General features: G+C 34.3%; 1 protein-coding gene across 3 annotated transcripts in view; it reads left to right on the forward strand.

The window, feature by feature from the left end:
* The first annotated feature begins 1,956 nt into the window (after positions 1 to 1,956).
* The window catches only part of LOC145632002 (serine carboxypeptidase-like 10), a 153,312-nt gene continuing 129,053 nt past the window's right edge, over positions 1,957 to 26,215 (forward strand). Inside the window, exons 1-14 of one of the 3 annotated variants that reach the window (XM_081684248.1) lie at positions 1,957 to 2,157; positions 2,260 to 2,405; positions 10,865 to 10,947; positions 11,105 to 11,227; positions 14,713 to 14,815; positions 16,258 to 16,295; positions 18,350 to 18,451; positions 20,361 to 20,441; positions 21,627 to 21,695; positions 23,570 to 23,641; positions 24,097 to 24,215; positions 24,777 to 24,890; positions 25,007 to 25,061; positions 25,237 to 25,644. In XM_081684248.1, coding sequence (XP_081540374.1) covers positions 2,015 to 2,157; positions 2,260 to 2,405; positions 10,865 to 10,947; positions 11,105 to 11,227; positions 14,713 to 14,815; positions 16,258 to 16,295; positions 18,350 to 18,451; positions 20,361 to 20,441; positions 21,627 to 21,695; positions 23,570 to 23,641; positions 24,097 to 24,215; positions 24,777 to 24,890; positions 25,007 to 25,061; positions 25,237 to 25,320 — 1,332 coding nt within the window. In that variant the 5' untranslated portion in view covers positions 1,957 to 2,014 and the 3' untranslated portion in view covers positions 25,321 to 25,644. Of the gene's footprint in view, positions 2,158 to 2,259; positions 2,406 to 10,864; positions 10,948 to 11,104; positions 11,228 to 14,712; positions 14,816 to 16,257; positions 16,296 to 18,349; positions 18,452 to 20,360; positions 20,442 to 21,626; positions 21,696 to 23,569; positions 23,642 to 24,096; positions 24,216 to 24,776; positions 24,891 to 25,006; positions 25,062 to 25,236; positions 25,646 to 26,215 lie in introns of those variants that run through there. The other 2 variants (XM_081684250.1, XM_081684249.1) reach the window with 2 other exon arrangements.

Genomic DNA, 26,215 nt, shown 5'->3' on the forward strand with positions numbered 1-26,215 from the left:
TGTACTAGCAACACTCTTACCTTTATCCTTTTTCCCCTTCTCCGGGCAAAACTTCCGAATGTGGCCTTTCTTACGACAAGCATGACAAACAACATTCTTAAGCTTAGATTTTGATCTAGACTTAGAAGTACTGGATTTAGCACCGAAATTGTTCATCTCCTTTGGTCTACCTCTCACAACAAGCTAGACCTTCACCACCATGAATAAGGTCATCATTTCTAGTTAATTGATTTTCAATTAACTCCCTTTGCAACAATGCACTCCTAACATCCTCAAGTGACAATTCATCTCTACCATACAAAACCGTCTCTCTAAAATGCTTATAATCGGGAGGCAATGAACGCAACAAACGTATAGCTAAATCCTCATCATCTAAAGTAACATCTATATTATACAAGTCCATAACTATAGAATCAAACTCATCAAGATGAGATTTCAAGGATTTACCTTCTTCAAGTTTGAGGTCATGTAGTTTGCACTTCAACAAAAGTCGATTGGTTACCGATTTTGTCATATAGAGCGACTCAAGCTTCAACCATAACCCCGCCGCCGTTGTTTCCTTCGCTACCTCCCTCAACACCTCATTAGAAACGCTCAATTGAATCAAGGAGAGAGCTTTCTTGTCTAACTTTTTGAACTCCTCCTCCGACATATCCGAAGGCTTCTTCTTAATCCCAAGCATTGCCTCATCCAAGCCATTTTGAACCAAAATGGCATTCATCTTCAACTTCCATAACCCAAAGTTGATTGACCTATCAAATTTCTCAATATCAAATTTTGAACCTCCCATGGCCAAAATACCTTCAAATTTCAATCAACCAAGAACAAGCCCTAATTTTTACCCAAGGATCTAACCTAGCTCTTGATACCAATTTGTTAGAGCAAATGGTTGATAATTGAAGTAATTAGAAAAGAACAATTAAGAAACTTGATAGTAAAAGAGACAAGAAATTGGAAGGTGGGAAAATCCTTCAAGCAATTACTTGAAGACTATAAAACCCACCCAAGAACAAGGAGAATGTTTGTATTGATTTCAATTAGTGTTTACAAGAGTAATCTCTCACTAATTTACACTCTAAAGCACAAGGGTTTCAAGAACAAGAACCCTAGCTCTAATTGTGTTTCACTCAATTTGGGGATAATAAACAAAATAACCCTTAATGGGTATTTATATCCCCGACGGATTTGGACAGGGTATCAGGTAGGCACGGACGTGCCAAATATGGCACGGACGTGCAAGCCCAGATAACTCATTCCAGTAGCTGCTGCTCGTCTGGAACTACAGCAGCACGGACGTGCCATATTTGGCACGGACGTGCATCCCCTGTTCGCGTCAGCACAGACAACTCATAGTAAAACAATTATAACTTCCTCGTTTCTGATCGGAATTAAGCTTATGACCTATCATTGGAAAGCTCTTGAAACAAGCTTTCACCTCCAACTTGAATCACCTCAAAACTCAAAGTAGTTTGAGAGATATGCCCAGTTGAAGTTGACCCATCCAATGCTTCCTTGCTTAACACAAGTAATTCATCCCCTTAGCTTATATGCCAAGCCTCGATTGATTCTCGAGTCACATTCCAACAAATACAACTTGTAAATAGAAACTTTGATAACCCAAAAAAGGAATACAAACATGCTCTCTTCGTGTTTTTTTAAGTGTTACACTTACTAAATCCAGCCGTGTTTTAATAAGTGTTACACAACTATTAACCTCACTATTTTTCTTTTACAATTTTTTAATACTCCAACTATTTCACTTACCGGTCAAACTGTAACACATAAAAAAATACGGAGGGAATATAATAAAAGGATGGAGAGAGTATGACTTTTCGATGCAGTGCAACGATGATAAACTTATCGTTGGTCCTTACCACACGTGGTAGTGTGGTACTCATTTTGACACCTTGTTCATTTAATAATAATAATCCATAGCGTTTATTTTTGGTTGGATTTGTTCTTCCAACTTCCCCGCAAAAGAGTGTTTTATTCATCCATTTTTTAAACCCCTCAAATGGGAAACACTGTCTCACATAAATTATTTACAATTTTCTATCTTCTCCATATTTTAACCCCAATTTTTCATGCAGCTTCACCCAACATCATCAAATCTGTACCTGGATTTCCTGGCATTCTCCCATTTTATCTTGAAACTGGGTATTTCACTGTTTTTTTTGTTTTTTTTTTTTTAAAAATTATTTTTATGTAATTTTATGCTAATTAAATTTTGGGTATAAATGAAAATTGAATTATTTGCAGATACGTTGGAGTGGGAGATAATGAAGAGGTGCAATTATTTTATTATTTCATTAAATCGGAGAGAGATTATGAAAGAGACCCACTTATGATCTGGCTTACTGGAGGCCCGGGTTGTTCTGCTCTTTCTGGACTTGTTCTTGAGATCGGTATGTACCGCTGATTATATTTCATTCCTCCGTACTAACATACAAATTTAGAGTTACATGGAGTACTAACTATATATTCCGTACTATGTTAAATTTTTGTGAGTTGTCGAATGATGTTCCAGAAGTGATTGATTTTACTACAGAGTATAATTTTAGTAAATTTAAAAATTTAATATGGGTCTTGAAAAATAAGCAAAAATATGGTATACAAAATAGGCCTTAATTAGATGCAGTAACTTAGAACCTGTTATTTTGAACTATTTATGGTCAGCTCTGCTCTATTCTACTAAAATCTGATATACTCTATTGAGCCCTGCTCTACTCTACTGTCACCTGCCCTACTCTTTTGCAATACGATGTGCTCTATTCTGCTCATAAACTCAAAAGAACAAAACCTTACTTTTATATGTGGGTGGCCACGCAAATGTGTCAAGCTATTACGGGGGTTACTTTGTCAAAGCTATAGAGGTACTCGGTTAGTGTCATATGGGTTATTTTCTTTTGCAAACAACTATTCGATGAGGACAGTTACGCAAAAAGCATGCTATTCTGATGATTAGAGAAGTGGAAGTTGTTTGAATTGAAGGGTCGGGGATTTTGAGTTTTATGGTGAATTGTTGATGAAGTAATTGTATATCCGTGTAGCCGTGCTAATACACGACACATATTATATACGAAAGAAAATAACACAAAGTGAAATGTTAGTAGTGTTTAAAAAAAAATGAATTGTTATTTTTAGTTATTAGTTATTGCAATCCCTTGAAAAAATGCAAAAAAATAAATGCAAAAAAAAAAAAAAAAAAAAATAAAGGTTGGGTAGTTATTATTTTTTTTTTAGTTGAATGGTAGTTACCGGTTAAAAAAAAAAACTAAATGCATTTTTTTTAGTGGTTTAAGGAAAAAAAACTAAATGCATGAGATTCGAGGATTGGGGATTTGGAGGGTTGTGGTGAAAATGACTCTGTAATTATAATATAGATTTACTCGTGTCAGACTCAACTCAGACGTGATTACAACACTATGACACTTCAGTTTAGTTCGAAATCAAAGAAAATTATAATGATTTAGCTGAGGTGGACACTTGGACACGTATTTGTGTTGAACATGGGTACCCGAATGCAAGTAATATAGTCCATAGCCCATAATCACCACCCTCACCTACCAAATCATGAATCATTTTCGTTACCTACCACACCATTTTTTTTCATTTTCCTTTTTCTATTTTTAGTAGTAGTGCAATGGTTCCAAATTTCAGGAGTGGCTGGTTTTCGGGTCTCAAGGTCTTTGGATGGACAGGTATAGTGGTTGGTTTTCCTATTAGAACTATTGGAAACAGATATTTCCAAAAGGTTGATTATTTATAAAGAAGGTTGGATTATTATATGCACATGGATCTGAGGTATGAGAATGAAACCTTCTTTGAGCTCATATAAGTGGTTTGAGCTCTTTCTCTCTTAATTGATTAACTAGATGTAGTATCAATCATAACAATATACTAAAAGACACCAGCAATGACACGTGACACGTGTCATTTTCTGGTGTGTCCTTAGTGTTTTTTTTTTTTAAAAAAAATAAAAAAATAAAAAAATAAAAAAATAAAAATAAGAAGCAAATATTTTGCATATATAAATAAAAATAGCAATATACTTGCTCGATATTCTAGAAGATTTTATTTACATAATTTTCCAAAAATGCAATGTGTAAATATTGATATATCCTTCCAAAAAAAAGCAAACATATATTATAGCAATATAATTACTTACTCTCCTAAAGGGTTGTATGATTCAAAGATTTTTTGTATTATTTTATATAAGTAGATGAAGAGATGAATAAATTTTTTATGGTATATATTATACTGATTACGGTGATATATAGTTATGCTATCTTAGACTTAACAATGATAAGAAAGATTCAATTAGTTTAAGAAACTGCAAGTCTTGATGAATCGGGTTGTGCTTTGTTTGTTATGTTTGATCGACAGGTGGTGTTAAGTTTTAGGAAAATCTGCTTTATACGTAAGAAAAGGTTAATTAAAGGTTTTCATAATTGTTTATAACTATTATAATACGACCTATATAAATAAACCGCAATGACACAAGTTCTAAACTAGTTAAAATTGAAATTGAGATCGGGTTATGTCAAACCATTTAGTGTTTGATAAACTAGATGCAGTATAAAAAATGAATCAGATTATTAGTCAATATTGTCAGCACACATTAGACAATGGTTGATAAATAAATTACTTGTATCTTATATGTTTGAAGAGTTGATTTTCTCATTGTCAATTAAGTTTAAATTAGACACTCTTTTAGTTTTTTAAGCAGTTCGACTACTCTAGTCTTGACAACTGATAGTTTAGATTCATCGCAACATATCAATTTTGGAAGTTGCAAATTAATTACGACATTATATTATTTGGATTATGATTTTCTCTATCTCTCGCCTCATCATTACATGCATTTCCCTCTCCTAAAAAACTGACACACCGTGCATTTCCCCCACATTGCTATCAAAAAATAAAATAAGAATTACTTCCTTCATTTACATCTGCTTGCAACAATTCTCATTTTATGCTTGCCAAAACATTATTCCAGACACTAAAATATATATCTGATTACCTTTAGCCCTATAGGCAAAAAAAAAAAAAAAAAAAAAAAATGATACTATGTAAGTATAATTTGAGACGAATCAAACAAGGTCCTTGACTATATGTTTCATTGGCAATAAATCACAACAAGGATCAAAGTAGAATACTTGAATATTGCATAATTTGAAGTGTTGGAGGTATAAAGAAATGGAGGAAGTATTTGTTTTTTACCTAATAGAATGACATATATGTTGCAGTTCTGAAGTCTCTTTCTTCTTCCTTTTTTTTAAAAAAATTTTGTTTAGAAGCATTTTTGAACTTTTTAAGAGAATATCGATAGAAATTGTTTTTGGTTAGACTATTGGTGAATTTGGAATCTAGAATTAGATCGAAGTGGTATGGGACTGGATGGAGCTTGTTACTTAATACCATGTGTTTGTTTTGTCCTCAAATGAACATTTTCCTTCTATTTGATACCTGAAGGTATTTTCAACAAGGACTAGCGTGTTCACTCGCAAGATATTACAAGCAGGACGTTTGATTAATGGATAATAGCTGAAATAGCTTTCGTGCAACGAAAATGGCTTTAGGCCATTACGCTCCAAGGATTCAATACAATAATTTCTAGATAAAACTCTCTACCTTAAGCCTCCTCTATTTATACTAGTACTACACTACACCGTTGGCAAGAAGCCTTAATTGTTACATTTACTACAATTGTCCTCTTCCTAAGTTACCACAGTGAAAGCTATTAAGCCAACACTGTCTTCTGCTGCTTTAAGGAACCATTGCTTGGTCTTGTAGTGGAGGTGGTTTGTTGTTGTTGTGCTCTATGTTGTGCAAGAAGCCTTAATTGTTACATTTACTAGTACTACAATTGTCCTCTTCTCTATTTATACTAGTACTACACTGCACCGTTGGCAAGAAGCCTTAATTGTTACGTTTACTACAATTGTCCTCTTCCTAAGTTACCACAGTGAAAGCTATTAAGCCAACACTGTCTTCTGCTGCTTTAAGGAACCGTTGCTTGGTCTTGTAGTGGAGGTGGTTTTTTGTTGTTGTGCTCTCTGTTGTGCTGCTTTTGTCTTCTTTGGTATGTTTGGTGGCGGTGGTGAGTTCATTGCATTACTGTCCCCCAAAAGCGCCACCTTGTCCTCAAGGTGGAAGTCCGGGAACTTAGTTGTAATTGCCTCGTCATCCTCCCTCTGGCACCCCTTGCCACTTAATAAGCACCTCCATGCTTCGTCGTGGTCTTGGCCTCTTATCCATCACCTTTTCTGGCTCCACCACGACTTCTAGCTCAGGTGTGAGATTAAGATTTGGGATATCTCCAATCGCTTGTTTCAGTTGAGACACATGAAACACGGAATGAATTTTGCATTGCTTAGGCAACAACAATTTATATGCCACCTTACCCACCCTTCGAATAACTTCAAAATGCCCATAAAATCGAGCAACCAACTTCTTAAAGGGTCTCTTTGCCAACGGTTTGCTGGAAAACATAATCCACTATCTGAAATTCGATCTTCCTTCGCTTTAAGTCAGCATTCTGATTCATGATTTGATGAGCTCGTGCTAAATTTACCTTGAACTCATCGAGCATTATGTCCTTTGCTTGTAGGACCTCATCTACGGTGTCAACGTTAGTTTGCCCGAAACCGACCATGATCAAACGTGGAGGTTCTCGCCCATAAACTGCTTGGAATGGCGTGCAGTGAGTGGACGATTGGGGAGTGGTGTTGTACGGATACTCCGAAGGAAACCACTTTTCCCACGATTTAGGCCGATCACTTACAAAGCAACGTAAGTAAGTCTCAAGCCTCTTGTTCACTACTTTGGATTGGCCATCTGTTTTTGGGTGATATGAGGTGCTTTGTTTCAGTATCTACATTCTAAATAGCTCTTTCCATAAAATACTCACAAAAATCTTGTCTTTATCGGTGACAATACTCCCCGGGATCCCGTGCAACCTCACAACTTCCTTAAAAAATCTCAGTTACCCCCCACAAATCTCAGCTAACCCATACATCCAGAATAGATGTTTGAGTCCAACGAAGTGGACGTACTTTGGCAACCTATCTACCATAACGAGAATCGTATCCACTCCCTTAGACCGAGGTAGGCCCTCGATGAAATCCATACTTATATCCTCCCAAATTCGTTCTGGAATTGGTAAGGGTTGAAATAACCCCGCTGGTGATTGTCGAGAGTGTTTGTTTCTTTGACACACCACACACTTCCGAATGTACTTGGCCACATCTTTTATCATGCCACTCCAAAACCATTCTGCCCGCGGCCTTAACATGATACACATGGAACAAGGCTGGTTTGACGCTCGAATTCCGGGGAATTACCAACCGCCCCTTATAAAGCAGATGCTGATTTTTTATCGTATATCCATGAGCTCCCTCCCCCTTTTCCACATTAGCCTTAAGTTTCTAAATTACCGCCGGCAATTTCCTTGTATAACACTTCCCAGTCCACCCCTTGTGTGGTTGTAAGGGCACTCAATTCTGCGCCTGTTCCATCTTCTCCCCTCCTTGAGAGGGTGTCAGCCACCCTATTCAAACCCTATCAATTTACAAACCCACTTTTGGCACTCCATGCTCTCGTGATGTATTTGAGGCTTTGTTGATCACTTTGCACGACAAATCTCCTCTCTAGCAAGTAGTGTTTCCACTTTTGAACCGCTAAACACACTGCCATCAGTTCCTTCTCATAAATTGACTTACTTCGACCACTAGGGCCTAACACCTTATGAAGTACACCACAAATGTTTTCTTGAAGTCCGGCATAATTAACACTAGAGCCGAGGACATCGCTGCCTTTAATTGCTGAAATGTCGTGTCTGCCAACTCTGACTAGCCAAAATTGTGTCGGTAAGGGGTTAAGCAATGTGTGCATAATGTTGGATGAACTTTCGATAGTACCTGGTGAGACCAAAAAATCCTCTTAGGTCTCTTAAGGATGTTGGGTGGGCCAAGCTATCATGGACCTAGTCTTGTCATGGTCCACCGTCACTCCTTCTTTTGAGATTACGTGGCCCAAGTAAGCCACTATCTACTTTCCAAATTCACATTTCTTTTGATTTGCAAACAAGGTGTGTTCTTTGAGCGTAGCTAACACCAATCTCAAGTGATTAACATGATCTTCTTTGCTAGCACTATAAACCAATATGTCGTCAAAAATACAAGAATAATTAATGTACGCAAGTAGGGGCGAAATACCTTATTTATGAGAGATGAGAATGTAGTCGGGGCGTTCGTTAACACTAATGGCATTACAAGGAACTCATAATGACCCTCATGGGTGCAAAATCTCCTTTTTTGTGTATCTTTCGATCGAACGAGCATTTGATGGTACCGGCTTTAACATCAAGCTTAGAAAACATTTGAGCACTATTCAACTAATCAAGTAACTCGCCAATCACCGGTATCAGGTATTTGTCGGGGACGGTCTCTTTGTTTAATGCCCGATAATGAACACAAAATCGCTAAGAACTATCTTTCTTTTTTCACTTAAAGAACGGGGCTCGAGAAGGGGCTAGTGGAAGGCTTTATAATGTCGACCTTAGCATTTCTTCGATGAGTTTTTCAATCTTGTCTTTTTGAAATTGTGGATTGGTTCGGCCGAACGCTCCCAGATTTCTAACCTCTTTAAGGACGATGGAATGTTGAGGTAAGCCTTTGGGACCTTCAACACTTCTGCAAATTCAGTTAGCACTTCCATAAAAAATTCAGGTGTTTCTCCTTCTGTTGGTACTTCTTCCACCCCTTCTATCCTATTTAATTCGACCAACAACCCTCCTTCCTCCTTCCTTAAGGTCCTAATCATGGCCTTAAGTATGATTCCCTTCCTTGTCAAACACAGGTCCTCCTTGATGTCTGCCCCCACAAGGAGAAACTCATCTCTTGAAGTTTCTAATTTGTGAGCACAACCCTTAATTTTTTAACCATTGTATCCCCAATATCACATTAGAGTTCCCCAATTGGTTGGGTGGGAAATCTTCCTCCAACTCCACTCCTTCCGCCTACTTCAAGCGCACTCCCTTACATTGCCCTCTTCCTTTAATGTTCTCGCCATTTTCGAGTGATACTCCAAAGACTGTGTCACCTGAGATGACTAAACCGAGACTCTCCAGTCTCCACTGCTTGGAGAGAGATAAAATTGTGTGTGGCTCCGGGGTCAATCATCACTACTACCGACTGCCCATTGATCGTGCTGTTAAGCCTCATCGTCTTGGGGTTAGTCAAACCCTGAATTGAGTTAATTGAGATAGCTGCTGGTGTCTCCTCTTCCTCCTCTCCTGAAATCTCCATCACGGACAGTTCAATCTTCATACTCTTCTTCTTCAACTAGCAATACACTTGGCCCTTTGACGGCAAGCACATGAATAGGACCCGTCCAACGCCAATCAGATTTAAAGCACAATCCTTTAGTCCTCTTGTCTTGAATTTCTCTCTCCGTGAGCCTCTATACTTCGCCGTTGAAACGGGATGAGTTGGGGTAATTTCGGTTTGGGTAGGTATTTGTTGGGTTATGGTTGACAGAAGTTGCTGTTGAGTGTTTTGGGAGTTAGTTTGTGGGTTTGTTTTGGCAGTGTTATAAGGTTGGGTATTTAGGGTGTGGGTTTAGGCAGGCCAAACTCCTAATATGGTGGTAGCTGGGCTCCTATTGAAATAAGAGTATGGGACCTAGTATGGTGGTCATTGGTGTTTCGGAACCCCCCCTCCTCCTACTCTGTGATCCCAATACCGATGCGCAGGCCGTTGATTACCCATGCCCCTGACATTTGCTCCGCCTCATCTTCCACCGTCATTGGCTGCTTGTTCTTGTTGTTGATGGCAGCCAAGACTCCTCGAACTTCTTCAAAAATTTGTCTTGGTTGTTTTTCAACAAGGACTAGCGTGTTCACTTGCAAGATAATAGAAGCAGGACATTTGATTAATGGATAATAGCTGAAATAGCTTTCGTACAACGAAAATGGCTTTAGGCCATTACTCTCCAAGGGTTCAATACAATAATTTCTGGATAAAACTCTATACCTTCAGCCTCCTCTATTTATACTACTACTACACTACATCGTTGGCAAGAAGCCTTAATTTTTACTTTTACTGCAATTTATCCTCTTCCTAAGTTACCACAGTGAAAGCTAATAAGCCAACATTGTCTTCTGTCTTGCTGCTTCAAGGAACCATTGCTTGGTCTTGTAGTAGAGGTGGTTTGTTGTTGTTGTGCTCTCTGTTCTGCTGCCTTTGTCTCCTGTGGTACGTCAAGGTAATTGGTGGTGGTGGTGAGTTCATTGCAGTATTATATAAGCTATACCTATCTCCCCCTTTGTTTACGAAATCTCATACCTTGTGGGTTTGAGGTATAGGTTTGTAAGGTGATATTTTGTTAAACAAATACAACGTATAGATTTTACTCCTCCTAAATCTATACCTTATACCTAAATTACGTGAACCAAACGCCCCCTTAATATCACCTTCAGTTTGAGGGAAAATCTCCTCCCTTTGTTATTGTAGATTTTTAGCTCATTTCTAGTAGTGCACAATATTGTGAGAGTTTGGGAGATAAAACCAACTTTAGAAAAATGGTTAGAGTAGATAAGGTCACTAATCACTAATTCATTATATTATGAAGATAAGGTTCTTAGGTTGCATGCACAAGTATATGATTATATTGATGTGATCTGTTTTTGTAAAGTTTATAGCTACGGTCAAATATAGTTATCAAAGTATGGAAGTTATTATTATTTTTATAAACCTATTAATTTATTATACTACTCATGTTAGTTTATGTTTTTGATGTATTTTACTTTTGAACAAACTTATTCCCTTAATTAAGTAATTAATTTGAAGTCTCTCTGCAGGTCCTCTGATTTTCAATACTTCAGCTTGCAATTGGCACTCTGAAGCACCCACATTTCAATTAAATCCATCTTCTTGGACAAAGGTACAAAAATAGCTCTCATAAATCAAATTAATTTGACTCAGATATCTGTAGCTCCATTTGTAAAAGAAAGACAGTAGCATGAGAATGTTAAGATTAGAATTGGAAGATAGATGAATTGCGACTACATTAAGACGAATTTATTGTGTTTGATGTTCAGATAGCTAACGTAATATTTCTGGATTCACCTGTTGGCACGGGATTCTCTTATGCTACAAATCCAGAAGGTTACTACAGTGATGATATTACATCATCAAGGCATATTTATCAATTCTTGAGAACGGTAAGGAGTGGTTGCGTACTTGTCAAAAGCCTTTCATCATGAAAACTTATTTTTGTCATTAGTGGAAATTGCATCCCTAAGCTTGTTTACATTGTTGTACCTGACATTTGACAAACTACACAAAGTCCGGCCACACGGTGTGACCATTCATTATAAGGGTTACTTCATTAGTGTTATAGGGGTTACTTGTTCAATTTTACAGGAGTTACTTCGTCAGTTAGGGGTTACCTAGGGGTTACTTGGTCAGTATTTCAGGGGTTACTTTGTTAGTGTTATAGGAGTTACTTTGTTTTTTTACAAGTGGCCACATGGTGTGGCCGGCCGCACACAAGGCGCACTGAACTAAGTATTGTTATGTTTTATTTGCTCCAAAAGTTCAACAGCCTCACACTAATGCCATCTAAAAAAAAAAAAAATAACCTAATGTTATCGAATATAATTCTTAGAATTAAGTGTTTACTTTCTTATTATATTGGATCTATTTTTTGTGTCAACCTCTCCTTTCTCTTTTAGCAAACATTTATTTTACTGGAAAAATAGGAAACTTTCCCAAGCTAAAATGGAAAAATTGCCTATAATAATCCGAACTTTGCTCCGTCCGCCGAAAATAATCAACTTTCGATTATTTTTTAATAATCCTAACTTTATATGTCATCCGCCCAAAACAGTCCCAACCAGTCATCCAACTTGTTATTACAAGTTGCTGGACATGTGTCATCCAAAGATTGATTTAAAAATTAAAAAAAGAAAAAAAAGAAAAGAAAAAAAAATCCACCAGCCTTCAACGATTAACCCAACCAACCCCACTACCACAAACGGCCAACCTTTCCCCCCGCCTCTCAGTCCCCCGCCCGGCCGCCGTCCAGATACCCTCCACCGGTGACGGCGTCGTCCCACCCCAAAACTCCACGAAACAACCTTGAAAAGTACTAAACCCAAAGTTAATTTAAATTTCAAACCCAATTTAATTAATAAAAAACAATGAACACCCTTTAACTGAAAATCAACTAATGGAGTAAAATCAATCTAATTCAGCAAATACCAACAAAAATTAAACCAAAAAGAACCAACCCAACTCAAAAAATTTAGCATAAAAGCAACTCAAGCAGCCAATTAATTTCGTGGGGTTTTGGGGTGGGGGATGGTGGTTTAAGGGGAAGGTGAGAGCTGACGGGCGGAAGAGGGGTAGGGGCGGCGCCGACGGTGGGTAGCTGGGTCCGATGCCGTCAAGGGGAGGGGGTGGCGGCAGCGCCCGGGCGGTACTAAGGGGGATGGATGTGGTGATTTTTTTTTATTTTTAATTAATTAGCTAATAATAATAATACAAATATTAATATTAACGGGTCTGGAACTGTTTTGGGTGGATGAAGTATAAAGTTGGGATTATTAAAAAATAATCAAAAGTTGGGATTTTTTTGGGAGGATGGAGCAGAGTTGGGATTATTTATGGCTATTTTTCCACTGGAAATTAGTTACTATATGAGAGTCATAGGACACAATTACAAAGTATAAAAAGATAAACCAACATTAAAATAACAAGGAGCCACCCTACATCTCATTCTTTGCTTTTTGGCATCAACAAATATCATTATCATCAAAGCAGAACTTCAAAAAGCGGCTGCTTTGTACTTTTGTAATTTACCAGATTAGGATAAAAGGTACAAGAGTTGTAATCCAAATTTAGAATCTTGCCCTATATCAACGTTCTACTGACATGTTATTTATTTATTTTTTTTCCTTTTCTTTTTCTAGAAAATAAAGTTCTTTTATGTCTAGTTTCTTTCTGTACATGTCAACAGAAATTCTAGGTTCACCATGATGATACAGTGCAGCCTTGCATTAGTTACATATTCCTTGAGAGGAATACCATAGAACAACAAAATCGTCAAATGCTTGTGCTATTTGCAGCCTGCATCAATGTTCATAGTTGGGTAATTTTATGTGCAATGCAAGCCAGGAATGCTAGGATCAGCCTCCAGGAACGATGCTTTTGATGATCTGTCATCATATATTTTTTATGCATTCTTGATTGGAAACATCTCTTCATTAAACCCACAACAAGCATCTTTTAGTACAAAAAATCTACGCTTGTGAAAACCTTATATAATAAACTAAACAATAGTGGAGCAATCAAGAAGCATAATAATTACATGATCATGCAGCAATATGAATCATGCTAACCTAGCTCACACGAGTCACATTAGTGTCCGTGGTTTTATTGTTTGACATAATTCTAGTATACATTTTCCCTATTGAGAATCATGAGAACTCCTGTGTGTGAGAATTTTTCTTATGAGAGAACACTCTTTATGTTCTAATTTTTTTTTTTGTTCTAAACTTTTCCTCAGGTGTTCTTTTTTACATCAATTGTTCTAATTTAGTACCACATGTTCTAAACCATAAATTTGTTAAGTTTTGATGTTATAAAATTTAAATTACTTGTTCCAAAATTTTAACTTTATATGTTCTCAATTTTAAAACGCGTGTTCTAAGATTTTAATTATATGTTTCAAATTTTATAGCGTATGTTCTAATTTTTACTCGTATGTTCTAAATTTTTACTCACATTTTCTATATTTTATATCAGTTGTTCAAAATTTTTATTCACATGTTTAAAATCTTAATTCTTAAATCAGATGTTCTAAATTTCCTAAAGCAGATTGTCTAAATTTTTAATCACTTGTTCTAATTCTTAAATTAGTTGTTCTAAATTATTACTCATACTGATTTTCTAAATTATTACTCATATGTTCTAAATTTTAATTTGAGTCACATTAACTGAATTTTAACTCGTATGTTCTGAATTTTTCCTCACATGTTCTAAGTTTTAGATCAGTTCTCATATAAGTATGAATCTCACATGTGGACCTATTCTCACCGGATCCATATATATATATATATATATATATATATATAGCACTAGATCGTTTGGTGAACACTTCAAAGTCTGTTGAAGTCTATATACCATGGACACTAATGTGAATCATGTGAGCTAGGTTAGCCTGATTCATATTGGTTTGGTGGCGGGCAACTGATCTTGTGGCTTTGAGGTCACAAAAGTTCAGCTTTTCCATCCATTTATTAATTTTTTTTTCCAGATTGGGGATTCCTTTATCTTTTCCCCTCCTCTCAATTATTTACCTGTCTAACTGCCATTACTTTATAAGAGGTGCTAGCAAAGTAGGGTCCATCTTACAAAACTCAAATTTTTTTATCCCATGATAATGGACAGTCACATTTTGTTCATGAATAAATCTAACCTATTCATCTTAATTTCTCATTCATTTAAACATGGATTAATGTTACTTCTAATTTTAATTTCTACGTTATTCATCTTAGGCTGTACAAAAGCCTATATTATCTCTTTTTATTTTTTTTTTCTACTCCATTATAACAATAGATAAGGTCTGTTATCCATGTAAATAATTTATTAGGGGTTTTGACTAAAATCTTATCTGATGTCATTTCTTTTTGGTTGCTAATAGTGGCTTATGGACCATGATGAATTCCTGGATAATCCTCTTTTCATTTCTGGTGATTCCTATTGTGGCAAGATTGTTCCTGTTGTTGTCCAAGACATTTCTAATGGTAATTTTACATTAAATTTGGTATGATTTATCTACTATAACTATTAAAGGGAAAAAGACCTCAATTTTTGGGATAAAAGGACACCTACCTAGCATTGGCAAAGATGGGATAACCATTCCTAACTGTTGTATTAGATGAAGGTGCAGCCAAAGGTGGTTCTCTACCTTGGCAAGTTGGCATTGTCCTTGGGGTTTATGGATTGAGGGGGATATCGTAATAGATAATTCTACAATTGGTTTTTGTTTTTTCTAGCATTTAGGGAAAAAGAAAAAAAATCATCTTGTTTTCCTTTTCATTGTGAACTAAAATAGCCCTTTATCGTAGTTTTGGCAAAGAATGGGAATTAATTGCAGGGGGTATTAATAAGAATCGATTAAGAATCAATCATCATGACATGACCTCGTGGCTTAATAATAAAGGTTGGTTGAAGATATTTGTCATAGACAAGTCATTTGGTTGGAAAATTTTGCAATTGTATAGTCCTGATGGACATGCTACAACACAATTCATTAGTGCGTAGCAGCTGCTTTTAAAGAAACCTTTCTCTTTATTGACTTGCACACATTGTATGTACTAAATTTCCTTTCTGCAACAATTGCTTTCCACTAAATGTCTAAATAGTTTTATTATTACTTTATTAGTATTGTTACTATTTTTGTTATTCTTGCTACTTTTGCTACAGCATATTATCTTTTTTAAAATTATTTTAAATTCTGATTGGTGATTGAAGATGTTATTGTTCAAAGGTGTATGTGAGGATGAAGGATCACGAAATAGAAATATGTTCCAAGGATAAATAACAGAAAAAATCTCCTTAGTTTGTTACTTTATAAATAAAAAGATTATTTTAGGTTAAACAAAAATGGGATATTTGGTTCATGATATTGTTTGAAAATCACAATAAATATGCAACTGAATTGAATTAAAAAAGAAAAATAATATAATTTTTAAAGATTTTAACCCAAGGAGGAACGGGGTGGGGGGGGGGGGGGATCCTTGTGCACTCTCACCTTTGTTCAAGGTTGAAATAAACAAAAAATTCAGTTTTTCTATATAAGGCTCAAAGACTCCATTTTTGAGGAATCATGGAAAAGTTTTCTCAAGGTAAATCTATGACTATCTTGAAAAAGGACGATGCCCTCAATCGAGGTTGTAATACATCATACCTTTGGTGGTGAATGAAATGAAGATAGTTGGCAGCAAATTAATCTACATCTTTTTGTTATCTTACTTATCTTAGTCATTTACTGTTAATAATTTTCTAAAGTAAGCTACAAGAATTTCATGGCGTTTTTGTCCACTATTTTTTTTAAAAAAAAAACATAAAAAAGGTTGTCCTCCTTTTTCTCTGGTTTGTGAGCCTATGGACCAAAACAATTAAGTTGTTATCTTTATTTTGGGACTTTCATCCGTTAACATATTGTGAAATTTATGCTAAGCAGGGAATAAAGCTGGATTTCAACCTCTTTTGAATCTTCAGGTGCGTTGGTAATGAGCTTCTAGGTAATCACAAGATTTGTTTTAACCGAATTTTCTTTCATTCTATTTAAAAGTATTGTAGGTAAGTGCTTACTAATTTTCCCTCCATCCCAATACTTTTCTTCTCCATTCGTTTCGTATTAATGCAACACTTTTTGATTTGGTAAGGATCCACTACCATTTTATTATTTCACTCTCCTACTAACGCCACTTGCACAAATATTTTATTATTTTTCTCTCCTATCTACCCTACTTACACTACGTCTTATTATTTTTCTAAACAATTATTACCTCTGTTAATTATTATGTTCAACTTTGGAATTTTTAATATCTCACAAATAATAACCCAATGTTGCACATAATAATTAACGGAGGTAGTAAATTTATTCCCTTTAACTATACTTTATATTATTAAATTACCCTATTTGGTCTCCTCCCTATATTTTTCCTTAAATTTTATGCAATTCCTAGTGTTGTGATTAATATGAAATGGAGAGAGTATACTTTATGGACATGCCTAGGATATAAAAATTACCCTATTTGGTCTCCTCCCTATATTTTTCCTTAAATTTTATGCAATTCCTAGTGTTGTGATTAATATGAAATGGAGAGAGTATACTTTATGGACATGCCTAGGATATAAGACTAAATCACAACTTATGGCAGGCTTCATATTATATTATTTTTTTCTTTTCTTGCTTCATATACAAGGAAAAGGAAAATCTCTAAATAAAAAAAAATTCAATACATCTCTAAGTGATTTTTTTATTAATCATCACCATAAACACATTATGTCTAAAACATTAAAGCAAAAATCATTTTATTTTAATCAACTTCAATCAGGAGAAATTTAGTGATATACGTAGTAAAATGTTACAAACAAGCCTCCTAAAATTGTATTCCAAATTTTTAAAAAAGGAGTTTGAGGGGAATGTTTATAATTTAATTAGGAAACCTCAAATAATTTAAGATAATTAGAGTTTTTTTTAAGCATAATTTGTATAGTAAGATGCATATAGGAAACTATATTCTATGTGAAGTTACATCCTATATGCATTTCTCTAGAAACTTTAGGAACTTGTTTTGTTAACATTAAGGGAGTTTGAAATTCTCATGAATTTCATGAATTCTAATTGACATTGGAGACTTTTTTTTGGGAAGGGGGCTTGGAAAATTAGCTCCCATGTTTTATGGGAAGTTCTATTTCCCATGAAGTCTTACTTTCATTTTTTTTAAAAAAAAAAAAACAGTGTTAACCATGCAACTAACCAACCCACCAATCTGGCAATTTCCATAAAATTTCACTTTCCCCATTTTGTATTTGAATATTGTTTATTAAACAAGGAGGGATCATAGTTTTCCAAGTGGTAGATTTTGAGAAAACTCCTTAAATTTGGGTGTGTATCATTAATCAATATATATAAGGTTACACAACCTAGTTTGATAGATATTTGAACTCCGTACGAATAGGGGTGTAAATGAACCAAGCCGATCAATAAACTACTCGTGTTCGGGCTCGGTTGAAACTCGTTCATGTACGTTTATTTAATAAATGAGCCGAACAAATTTTGAAGCTCGTTTGATAAATGAGCTTGAACACGAACATTGATTTGCTAGTTCACATAAGTTCTTGAACAACTCGTTTATTTATGTTAATGAATTATTGATTTATTGATAGTTGTTGATTTAGTTATTAAATATATAATTAAGATTCAAAATTATGCTTATTTTCAAATTTTCAAATATCAATAGTACAAAGCTCATTTATTGGAGAAGCTCAATTATTATTAAGTTCGTTCATGAAAGACTCGTTAAATAAATGAGTTGTTCACGATCCGTTCGTGAACATATAGTGTACTAAATGAGCAGAGCTTGAACAGAAATTTGAGCTCGCTTGAAAGCTCGGGATCGGGCTCGAACTCGCCTAAGTTAAATGAACATGAACAAGGTAATACTCGGCTCGGCTCATTTAATTTACACCCCTACGTACAAATATATTCTAACTATATGACCTGGATTTCTAACACCTTTATATGGTAAGTTATCTTGTTGCAGGGATATATTCTGGGAAATCCATTTACATGGAAGAAGGATTCGAAGCAATCAAAATTAGATTATGCTCACCGTGTCTCTCTCTTATCTGATGTCCTTTATGAGGTTAATGTCTAACTTTAATTTTTTTAAGATATATTGGATAGTCAGGGCCATTTTTGCGTTTTGTAGGGCCTATGGGTAAAGTAATAATTAGGGGCCCTATAAATTTCATCATACATGCGATATGCACTAAAGATTGATTTCAATTGAAAAGTATTATTTGTGCGGCTATTCAACTTATATTTCCTCCAAATTTTTTAAAAAAAAAAAATATTGTTCTAACATTTCGAATTTAATCTTATTCACGTATACTCCTTCGATCATCTTTTGTGATTTATGGGTTGGAAAAAATATATATACATGTGATATTTTGTTAGATTTTCCTTGAAATATACTTTCGTTATCAACTTTTATAATATTTAGTAAAATATAACTAAAGATATATAAGTTATAAATTGTGCATTGACATTAACAAGCGTGAAACTCCCAAACATTGCATGCGATTAAAAAAGAACAAAAGTTTAAATTAATAATCAATTTCATACAAATGATATTTCCTAGTACTCTAATATTAATGTAAATTTATAATATTAATCTTAAAATCTTTTGAACCGAAAAAAAAAAAACACTTGATAAAGCTAAAGTCATACGAAATTATGAAAGTATCATACTTATAAACTTAGGAAAAATAAAACTTAGGGGAAAAAAATTAAAGGAAAAAACAAAGGTTTTTCTAAGCTATGCCCTCAAGGTTTTTGAGTTTCTAAGGTGTACCCATGTTTTTTCAAAATTACAAGTTGTGCCCTCCAACTTAAGTTGTTTAATCAACCGTACCCTCTGACGTAAACTCGACGTTAGAATTGTAAATAAATAGGAAGTAATAAGAAGCGGATGAGAAAAAAGAATAAGAAATACGCCGAGAGCTTGACATATCAATGGTTGCTTTTAGAAGAAAGAAGAAAAGGCAGATGAGAAAATTTGGAAAAAAATGTTAAATGTTAACCTACTTATATAACTCTAACTCAATTTGGGCGTGAAATTTCTCTCCAAAGTGTGGTAATGAACCGTTAACACAACTACTAACATTGGATTAACGTTGTAGGGTACGGTTGAATAAATACCTTAAGTTGAAGGGTAAATCTTGTAATTTTAAAAAAACATGGGCACACCTTAGAAACTCAAACCTTGGGGGCATAGCTTAGAAAAACCCAGAAAACAAATAGCTAATGGTAATCGAACCTAGGAGACTTTAAAGTAAGCGTGAAAATTCTATGAAGTACTAACCAGTGAACCACTTTAGTCATTCTTTGAACATATCTAGGAATTAATGTTTATACCTAAAATATATAAGGTCGGGCTTTTACAATCGAAAAATTGGGCTTTTTCTTTGGGGCCCTGATCGACTGCCCCGGATGCCTCTATTTTTTTCATTTTGATATTATTCACCAAATATCATTTGACTGTCTTTTTTTATGATTTTCACTTAAGTCATAATGTGTTGTATTTAAAAATATGTTATTACCCTTTTTTTTTATTTATTTTTTTTTATAAATCTACTATATACCATTAATACTTAATTCAAAGTCAATGTTATACAATTGTGTTTGTTGTATTATTTTTAAATATACCATTAATACTTAATTCAAAGTCAATGTTATACAATTGTGAACTTCTCCCACTTTTTTATCCCTAACATATATTAAAATGCCCAAAACAAAGTTATTACATATCCTAATAGACTAATGAATGTTAGCCTATAAGAGGTAAACTTCTATGTGTTTTATGACCTTTATCACTTTTTTATATGTGGGTTTCCTTTATCAGAAAGGATTTAAGAGTACTTGAAGTTAGAATATGTATTATGTACCTATTAATTATGAATGAATGTTTTTTTTTTTACCCCTTTGTGCTGATGTTTTAACTTGCTTTTATCACTTTGGATCTCAAATTACTTTATTTTTTCTCTTTACAGTCAACCAGACTAAACTGCGATGGCGATTATGATGATGTGGATACTGCTAAGTGTGCACTTAATCTTCAAGCCATATCATATGTGAGTTTTGAAATTGTGTGTGTGTGTGTGTGTGTATATATATATATATATATATATATATATATATATATATATATATATGTTGATTAACATATATGTTTGGACAGAGAAATGGAGGGAAAGGGAGTGAAAAGAAAAGGAGGGATGCATCATTTTTTTTTGGATATCTAATAGACTAATACAAAGAGAGAAGAGGAGGGAATTGAAATGAGTTATTTTCCCTGTCCTTTTAATAAAACAAATTCCTCCATTATTAGTGAGATTTAGAAGGAAAATGGAAGTTCACCTTCTCCCTCCCCTCCCCTCCCCTCCCTTTCCCTTCCCTCTCTTTCCATTCACTATTGTTATTCAAACATTGTCTAAAGGTTTATAGCTTAATACTAAAGGCATTCTAAACCATGTTTCATACTTCCTCCATTTCGAAATTATTGACACGCTCCTTTGGGCACATAATTTAAGGGGGTGTTTGGTTTTTCAAATTGGAATGGATTGGTATGGAATCTCATACTAAAGAGGTTTGGATTCTAAAACCCATACTAGTTGAATGTTGTTTGGTTTTTATTGTTGAAATGAAATTTATACTTCATTAATAGAATGAATTGTGAATTTTAGGGGAAGAGGTGGGTATGAGATTCCATGGGTATGAAGGAGAGTTAGAACCCCTTGGATATGAGATTTCATTACTAAAAAACTCAACCAGACAAAAAACTAGATGAAATGGATTTTAACTCCATTCTAACCCATTTCAAATAATCCAACCAAAAGAGTCGTAAGAAAATGTTGGGTGGGGACCATAATATAAATTGTTTAAAGTCAAGTAAAGTTAGTGGGTTCATTTTATAATGTGAGAACTAGAGATTCAAGAGTGGGAAATATTAGGTAATGTAAAACATGTTAATAATAGTGGGTCATATCCAAATAAGAAAATATGTCAATTATTTTTAAACAACCTAAAGAGTAGTCCATTATTTTGTAGCCAAAGGAGTACCAAACAATCTTTATTGTATCTCCTTGGAACTTTCATATTATGTTTTATATAATTCCAAAATCATGCATTGTAAGTTTGACATTGTATTGGTATAGCTAACTATCATTTTTCACTAGAATTTTCTTTTACTCATAAATACAATTGAGAACCTTCCTTCAAATGTATAATTTACTTTCAAATAATCATGATTTATGCAGAATCTTGACCCGTTGTTTGATGCTCATGTCTTAAGACCTAAATGTATATCACATCAAACATGGTGCCAGGTATATATCCCTTGTACATGATTGTTAGTTTTCATACTTCTACTTCAAGATAAATTTGGTTCCTGATTTAGTAGTAGCTTCTATAATAATGACAATTTATGTTTGGAATAGTCATAGTGATCCTAATGCTATAATTTTATTTTGTTTTATGAATCCAATGTTTATTTATTTATTTATTTTTTTTTTACCAATGTCAAAGCTCTTACACATCCATTCTTTGTGACTACTAACTTTTGAATTTGACGTAAGACATAAAAAGTCATTAATACTAAGTTACTAACCTTTGAGATTAAAATTTACGTGCAAAAAAGAGTCCTAAATACCAATGGCAACAAATTGTTGGAGGATTGGTTTTTTTTTTTTTAGTGTGTGCAAAGAGGGGGGGGGGGATCTGAGAATAAATCTAGAAAATACGAAGATACATCGTGTGCTAATTGCTAAATAACGCCTAATTATAAAGATGGTGAATGAAAAATACTGGCTACTCTGTCTGATTAACTCCATAGTTAGCTAGGTAATCTGCTTGATTCTCATCCCCATAGAACTACATAAAGATAACCTCCCAATCTCAGAGTCCAACTAGCTTCATACTTGTTCATAAGTGTATCTCATGAAGACAATACCCTCTGTGAACCCAATCTCAGAGCGAAACTAGCTTTCAGGAAAGGTGCGTGTGGGTTGTGAATTATTAGTGTTTAAGTACAAATTTTGCAGCATATTTAGAGATACAAACACTTGCCAAATCATCGATTTATTTGTGTTATTTTTATAATATAATTAGGAAAATGCTGTATGCTTATAAGATGCTAAAAAAGAAAGGATTGTGAATAAATAAGCAGTACTTGCATCCATCTACAAGTGTTTTTATCATATACTCTCAAATATATACCATTTTTGGAATTGTATATAATGCTTTTGGGCTGTATATAGCATAATTCTTGTTAATATTCTCACTAATTTGATTTATATTGGAAAGTTGCATTTCTTTTACAAACAACCGCCAATTGAGCCAAGTTGGTGTCTTTTTAATATTTAGTGAGGAGAAAAGATCCAAAGTAAGGAGAAACGGCTGCATACAAATGAATGGCAACCCTGGAGAAAAAGCTTTATGATCCTCTCACAAGGGTGGAGGGGATATGAGTCACCCTTTATCATCTATAATGAAATTGTGGCATGAGAGATTAAGTCCTAATGCACTCATGGATTGAAAAAAAATCAAGGATATATACACGATGATTATGTTTGAAAAACTTTTGTATACACCCGGTTTACACTAATATTAGTGTACATCGAGCCTATAAGGGTAACTTTTTGGTTTTTTTTGGGTAACTTTAAATATAATACAATTTTTATATAAATAGACACCAAGAAAAAATTTATAAAGGTAATTTAATTACATTCAATCACTAATAATTGATTTTTAGTCATTTAAAATGTGATTCTTTAAAATGTGATTCTAACTAATAAAGCGTAGATAATTTTGATTTGTATTAGGTTACTTTTATGCTTATTGGGGTAACTTTTGTTTAATTGAGGGGTAACTTTTGTTCATTTTAGGGTAACATTATAACGGATGTACAATATTTTATTGTACATCCGATTTTTTTAAAAGTTTGTCCTGATTTTTTAAGGTTGATTAGATGATATTTAAATGCTACGCACTGCTGTTTAATTCTCAATGCTTTGCAAAGTTTAGTAAAATAGCTTTTATGTTTAGTTGCTGATAATGTCTAAACACCAAGATCCTAAGACTTATGTAATGCTGACTTCTTGCTCTCTTGGCTACATGCTAGCACGATCAGAATGTTTGCTAATTACTAGTTACGAGTTAATTTTCTGTAGAGAATTACTGAGCGCATCTACCATTTTTGTAGGAGAGTATCTACTATCTCTTGGAAAATTGGTCTAATGACATACAAGTTCGAGCAGCTCTTAACATTCGGGAGGTATATGAACTCTTTATTCATGGTGAAAACCACTACTGTGAGATGAAAAATCATGTTTGGGATTGTATAATGTTGCTTTTTAGAATGATAGAAGTTTTAAAATGCCAAGTGCACAACGAATATCATAATTACATAATTATCCACTTCTGATTCTTTCCTTGCTTTACTTAGCCCTAATATGTTTTAGAAACTAAAAAAGAAAAAATGAATAAAACTGATATCATATTTGAACCCTCAAGTGGACGCCATAAAACGTAGCACTAAAAAAAATATATTAGAGAGCTACCACTCATGTGATAGAAAGTTCATTTGAATTGTAATCTGTTGAAATTTGGGTAAAATTCAAGCCATTCTTAGTAGCTGTTTTCTTCCACTGGTTATACGGTAGTTGTTTTCTTCCACTGGTTATATCATATGGTTTTATTTAGCATCATGTACTTTTGTTTCATATATAGGGTACTAAAAGTTCTTGGATTAGATGTAATAAAACTCTAGCATATGAGGAAAATGTTGAGAGCACCTTTGGTTACCATCAAAATTTGACGCAAGATTATATTCGTGCACTGATCTACAGGTAATAAAGCACTACATTTACACCTTGTTACAGAAGTTGTTATTATACTTGCATATCACTCAAACAACAATTGTGCCATATCAATAACAGTGTGCCAATGCCTTAACATTTTTCTCCAAGAAAAAAGAGATGACATATTTAGTGAAATCATGTGTGCTGTTATGTAACATTGATAAATGAATCATCAGAGATTATTTTAATTGTAAAATGCTAGATGCATATAAAGTGTCGTGAATTCCTGATTTTTGGAAAAAGAAAATTGAGTAAAAGTGTAAGATTTTTTATAGTTAATCATTAGACATGTGGCATAGTGCATACAATATCATCAAGACATCAATTCATTTAGGAGCATGAACATTAATTAGGACAACTAAGGATCTTCAGTTGGTTTATACTAAATACTTTTATTGATTGAAAATGTTTTTTATCGATTAAAAATCTCAACCCAAGATATATCTTTAATTTCAAAATATCAAAATCATCATTTGCTGCTAAAAGCAAGAGACCAATCCACTTCTTTTATTTCTTGTCTTCATTTTATATTAAGTGAACTAATTGCAGTGGTGACCAAGACATGAAAATATCATATGTTGGAACATTGGAATGGATAAACATGCTAAATGTCTCGATTTCTGAAGATTGGAGGCCATGGTTTGTCAATGGTCAAGTTGCCGGGTAAGTAACTAATTAATTACATGAAATCAACCACACTGCATTAGTTTCACAATATTTTACCTGGTCTACTTAAGAAAAAAAATATTAGCCTCTCAAATTTGGAATTGCGACTGCAGGTATACTACGAAGTTCTCAAATGACAAATATCATGTAACATTTGCAACTGTGAAGGTACAGAGATGACACTTCTTTTTAATACGTAGTACTACTTCCGATTTTTTTTTAGTTGCAACTTTGGAATATTTTATATCTCACAAATAATACCCCAAAGTTGCAAATAATAAAAAACGGAAGTAATATATATTTTGAAAAAGTAAAATAATTGGGCATAATTGTTAACTTGCAGGGAGCAGGACATACTGCTCCAGAGTATAAGCGTTTTGAATGCTTCACCATGCTTTTGAAATGGTTTGCAATGCTTCCTCTCTAGTATGAGAGTGCTGGAGACTCACAGGGCTTGTATTATTTGTAATTACAAAAAATATTGTCGGGGCTTGTATTGTATGAAGTATGTCAATTGGCCTGTAATGATTTGATGCACTGATAACCAGAACATAATTATAAATGTTTGACAAAGGCCATTGTTCCTTTAATATTGTAGTGCATCCGTCACAAAATAATATTCTAACTTTGCAAGTTGTATTTGAGGTTTAATCTATGTGATTGAAGCTAATTGCTCCATAAAATGTATTCCTAATTTTGATTGGTTGAGATATTTTCCAGTAATAAGGATTTAGCAAAAGGTGAAACTGTAAAATTATGTTGAATTTAATGTGGCTCTTTTTATTTATTTATTTAAACTAAAAATTCAACCTTTGCGCGATTTGACAATAAAAATCCAACCTTTAATTAATCTCATAAAAATCCAATCGTTAATCCTACCTTCATCTAAAGATCTATTATCTGTTGATGATCGGTTTTTGTAAGTTACATGCCACATGTCAGTTATTAATAGACTAATTTTTTTTTTAAATTTTTTTAAACAAAAAAAGATTTTAAAAATAAAAAATAATAAAAAAAAAACCCCGAAAAAACTCCCACGACCCACCTTCCCCGGCCAATGCACGGTGGTCGGATTTTGCAGGAGAAAGGGAGGGGGTGGTCGAATTTTGCAAGGGACGGGGAGGGATGGTCAGATTTTGTAGGTGAGGGGGTTAGGGTGGTCGATTTGAGGATTAGGGTGGTCGGTTTTCATGGGAGAGGGGGTTGGGGTGGTCGGTTTTCATGGGGGAGGGGTTAGGGTGGCTCGAATTTTGGGGGGGGGGTTAGGGTGTAGGTTCTGGGTGGTCGTGATTTGGGCGATCGTGGTTGGATGGTTGTGGTCG

This window comes from Chenopodium album, chromosome 5 (genome assembly GCF_948465745.1).
Source record: "Chenopodium album chromosome 5, dcCheAlbu1.1, whole genome shotgun sequence".
Lineage (NCBI taxonomy): Eukaryota > Viridiplantae > Streptophyta > Magnoliopsida > Caryophyllales > Amaranthaceae > Chenopodium > Chenopodium album.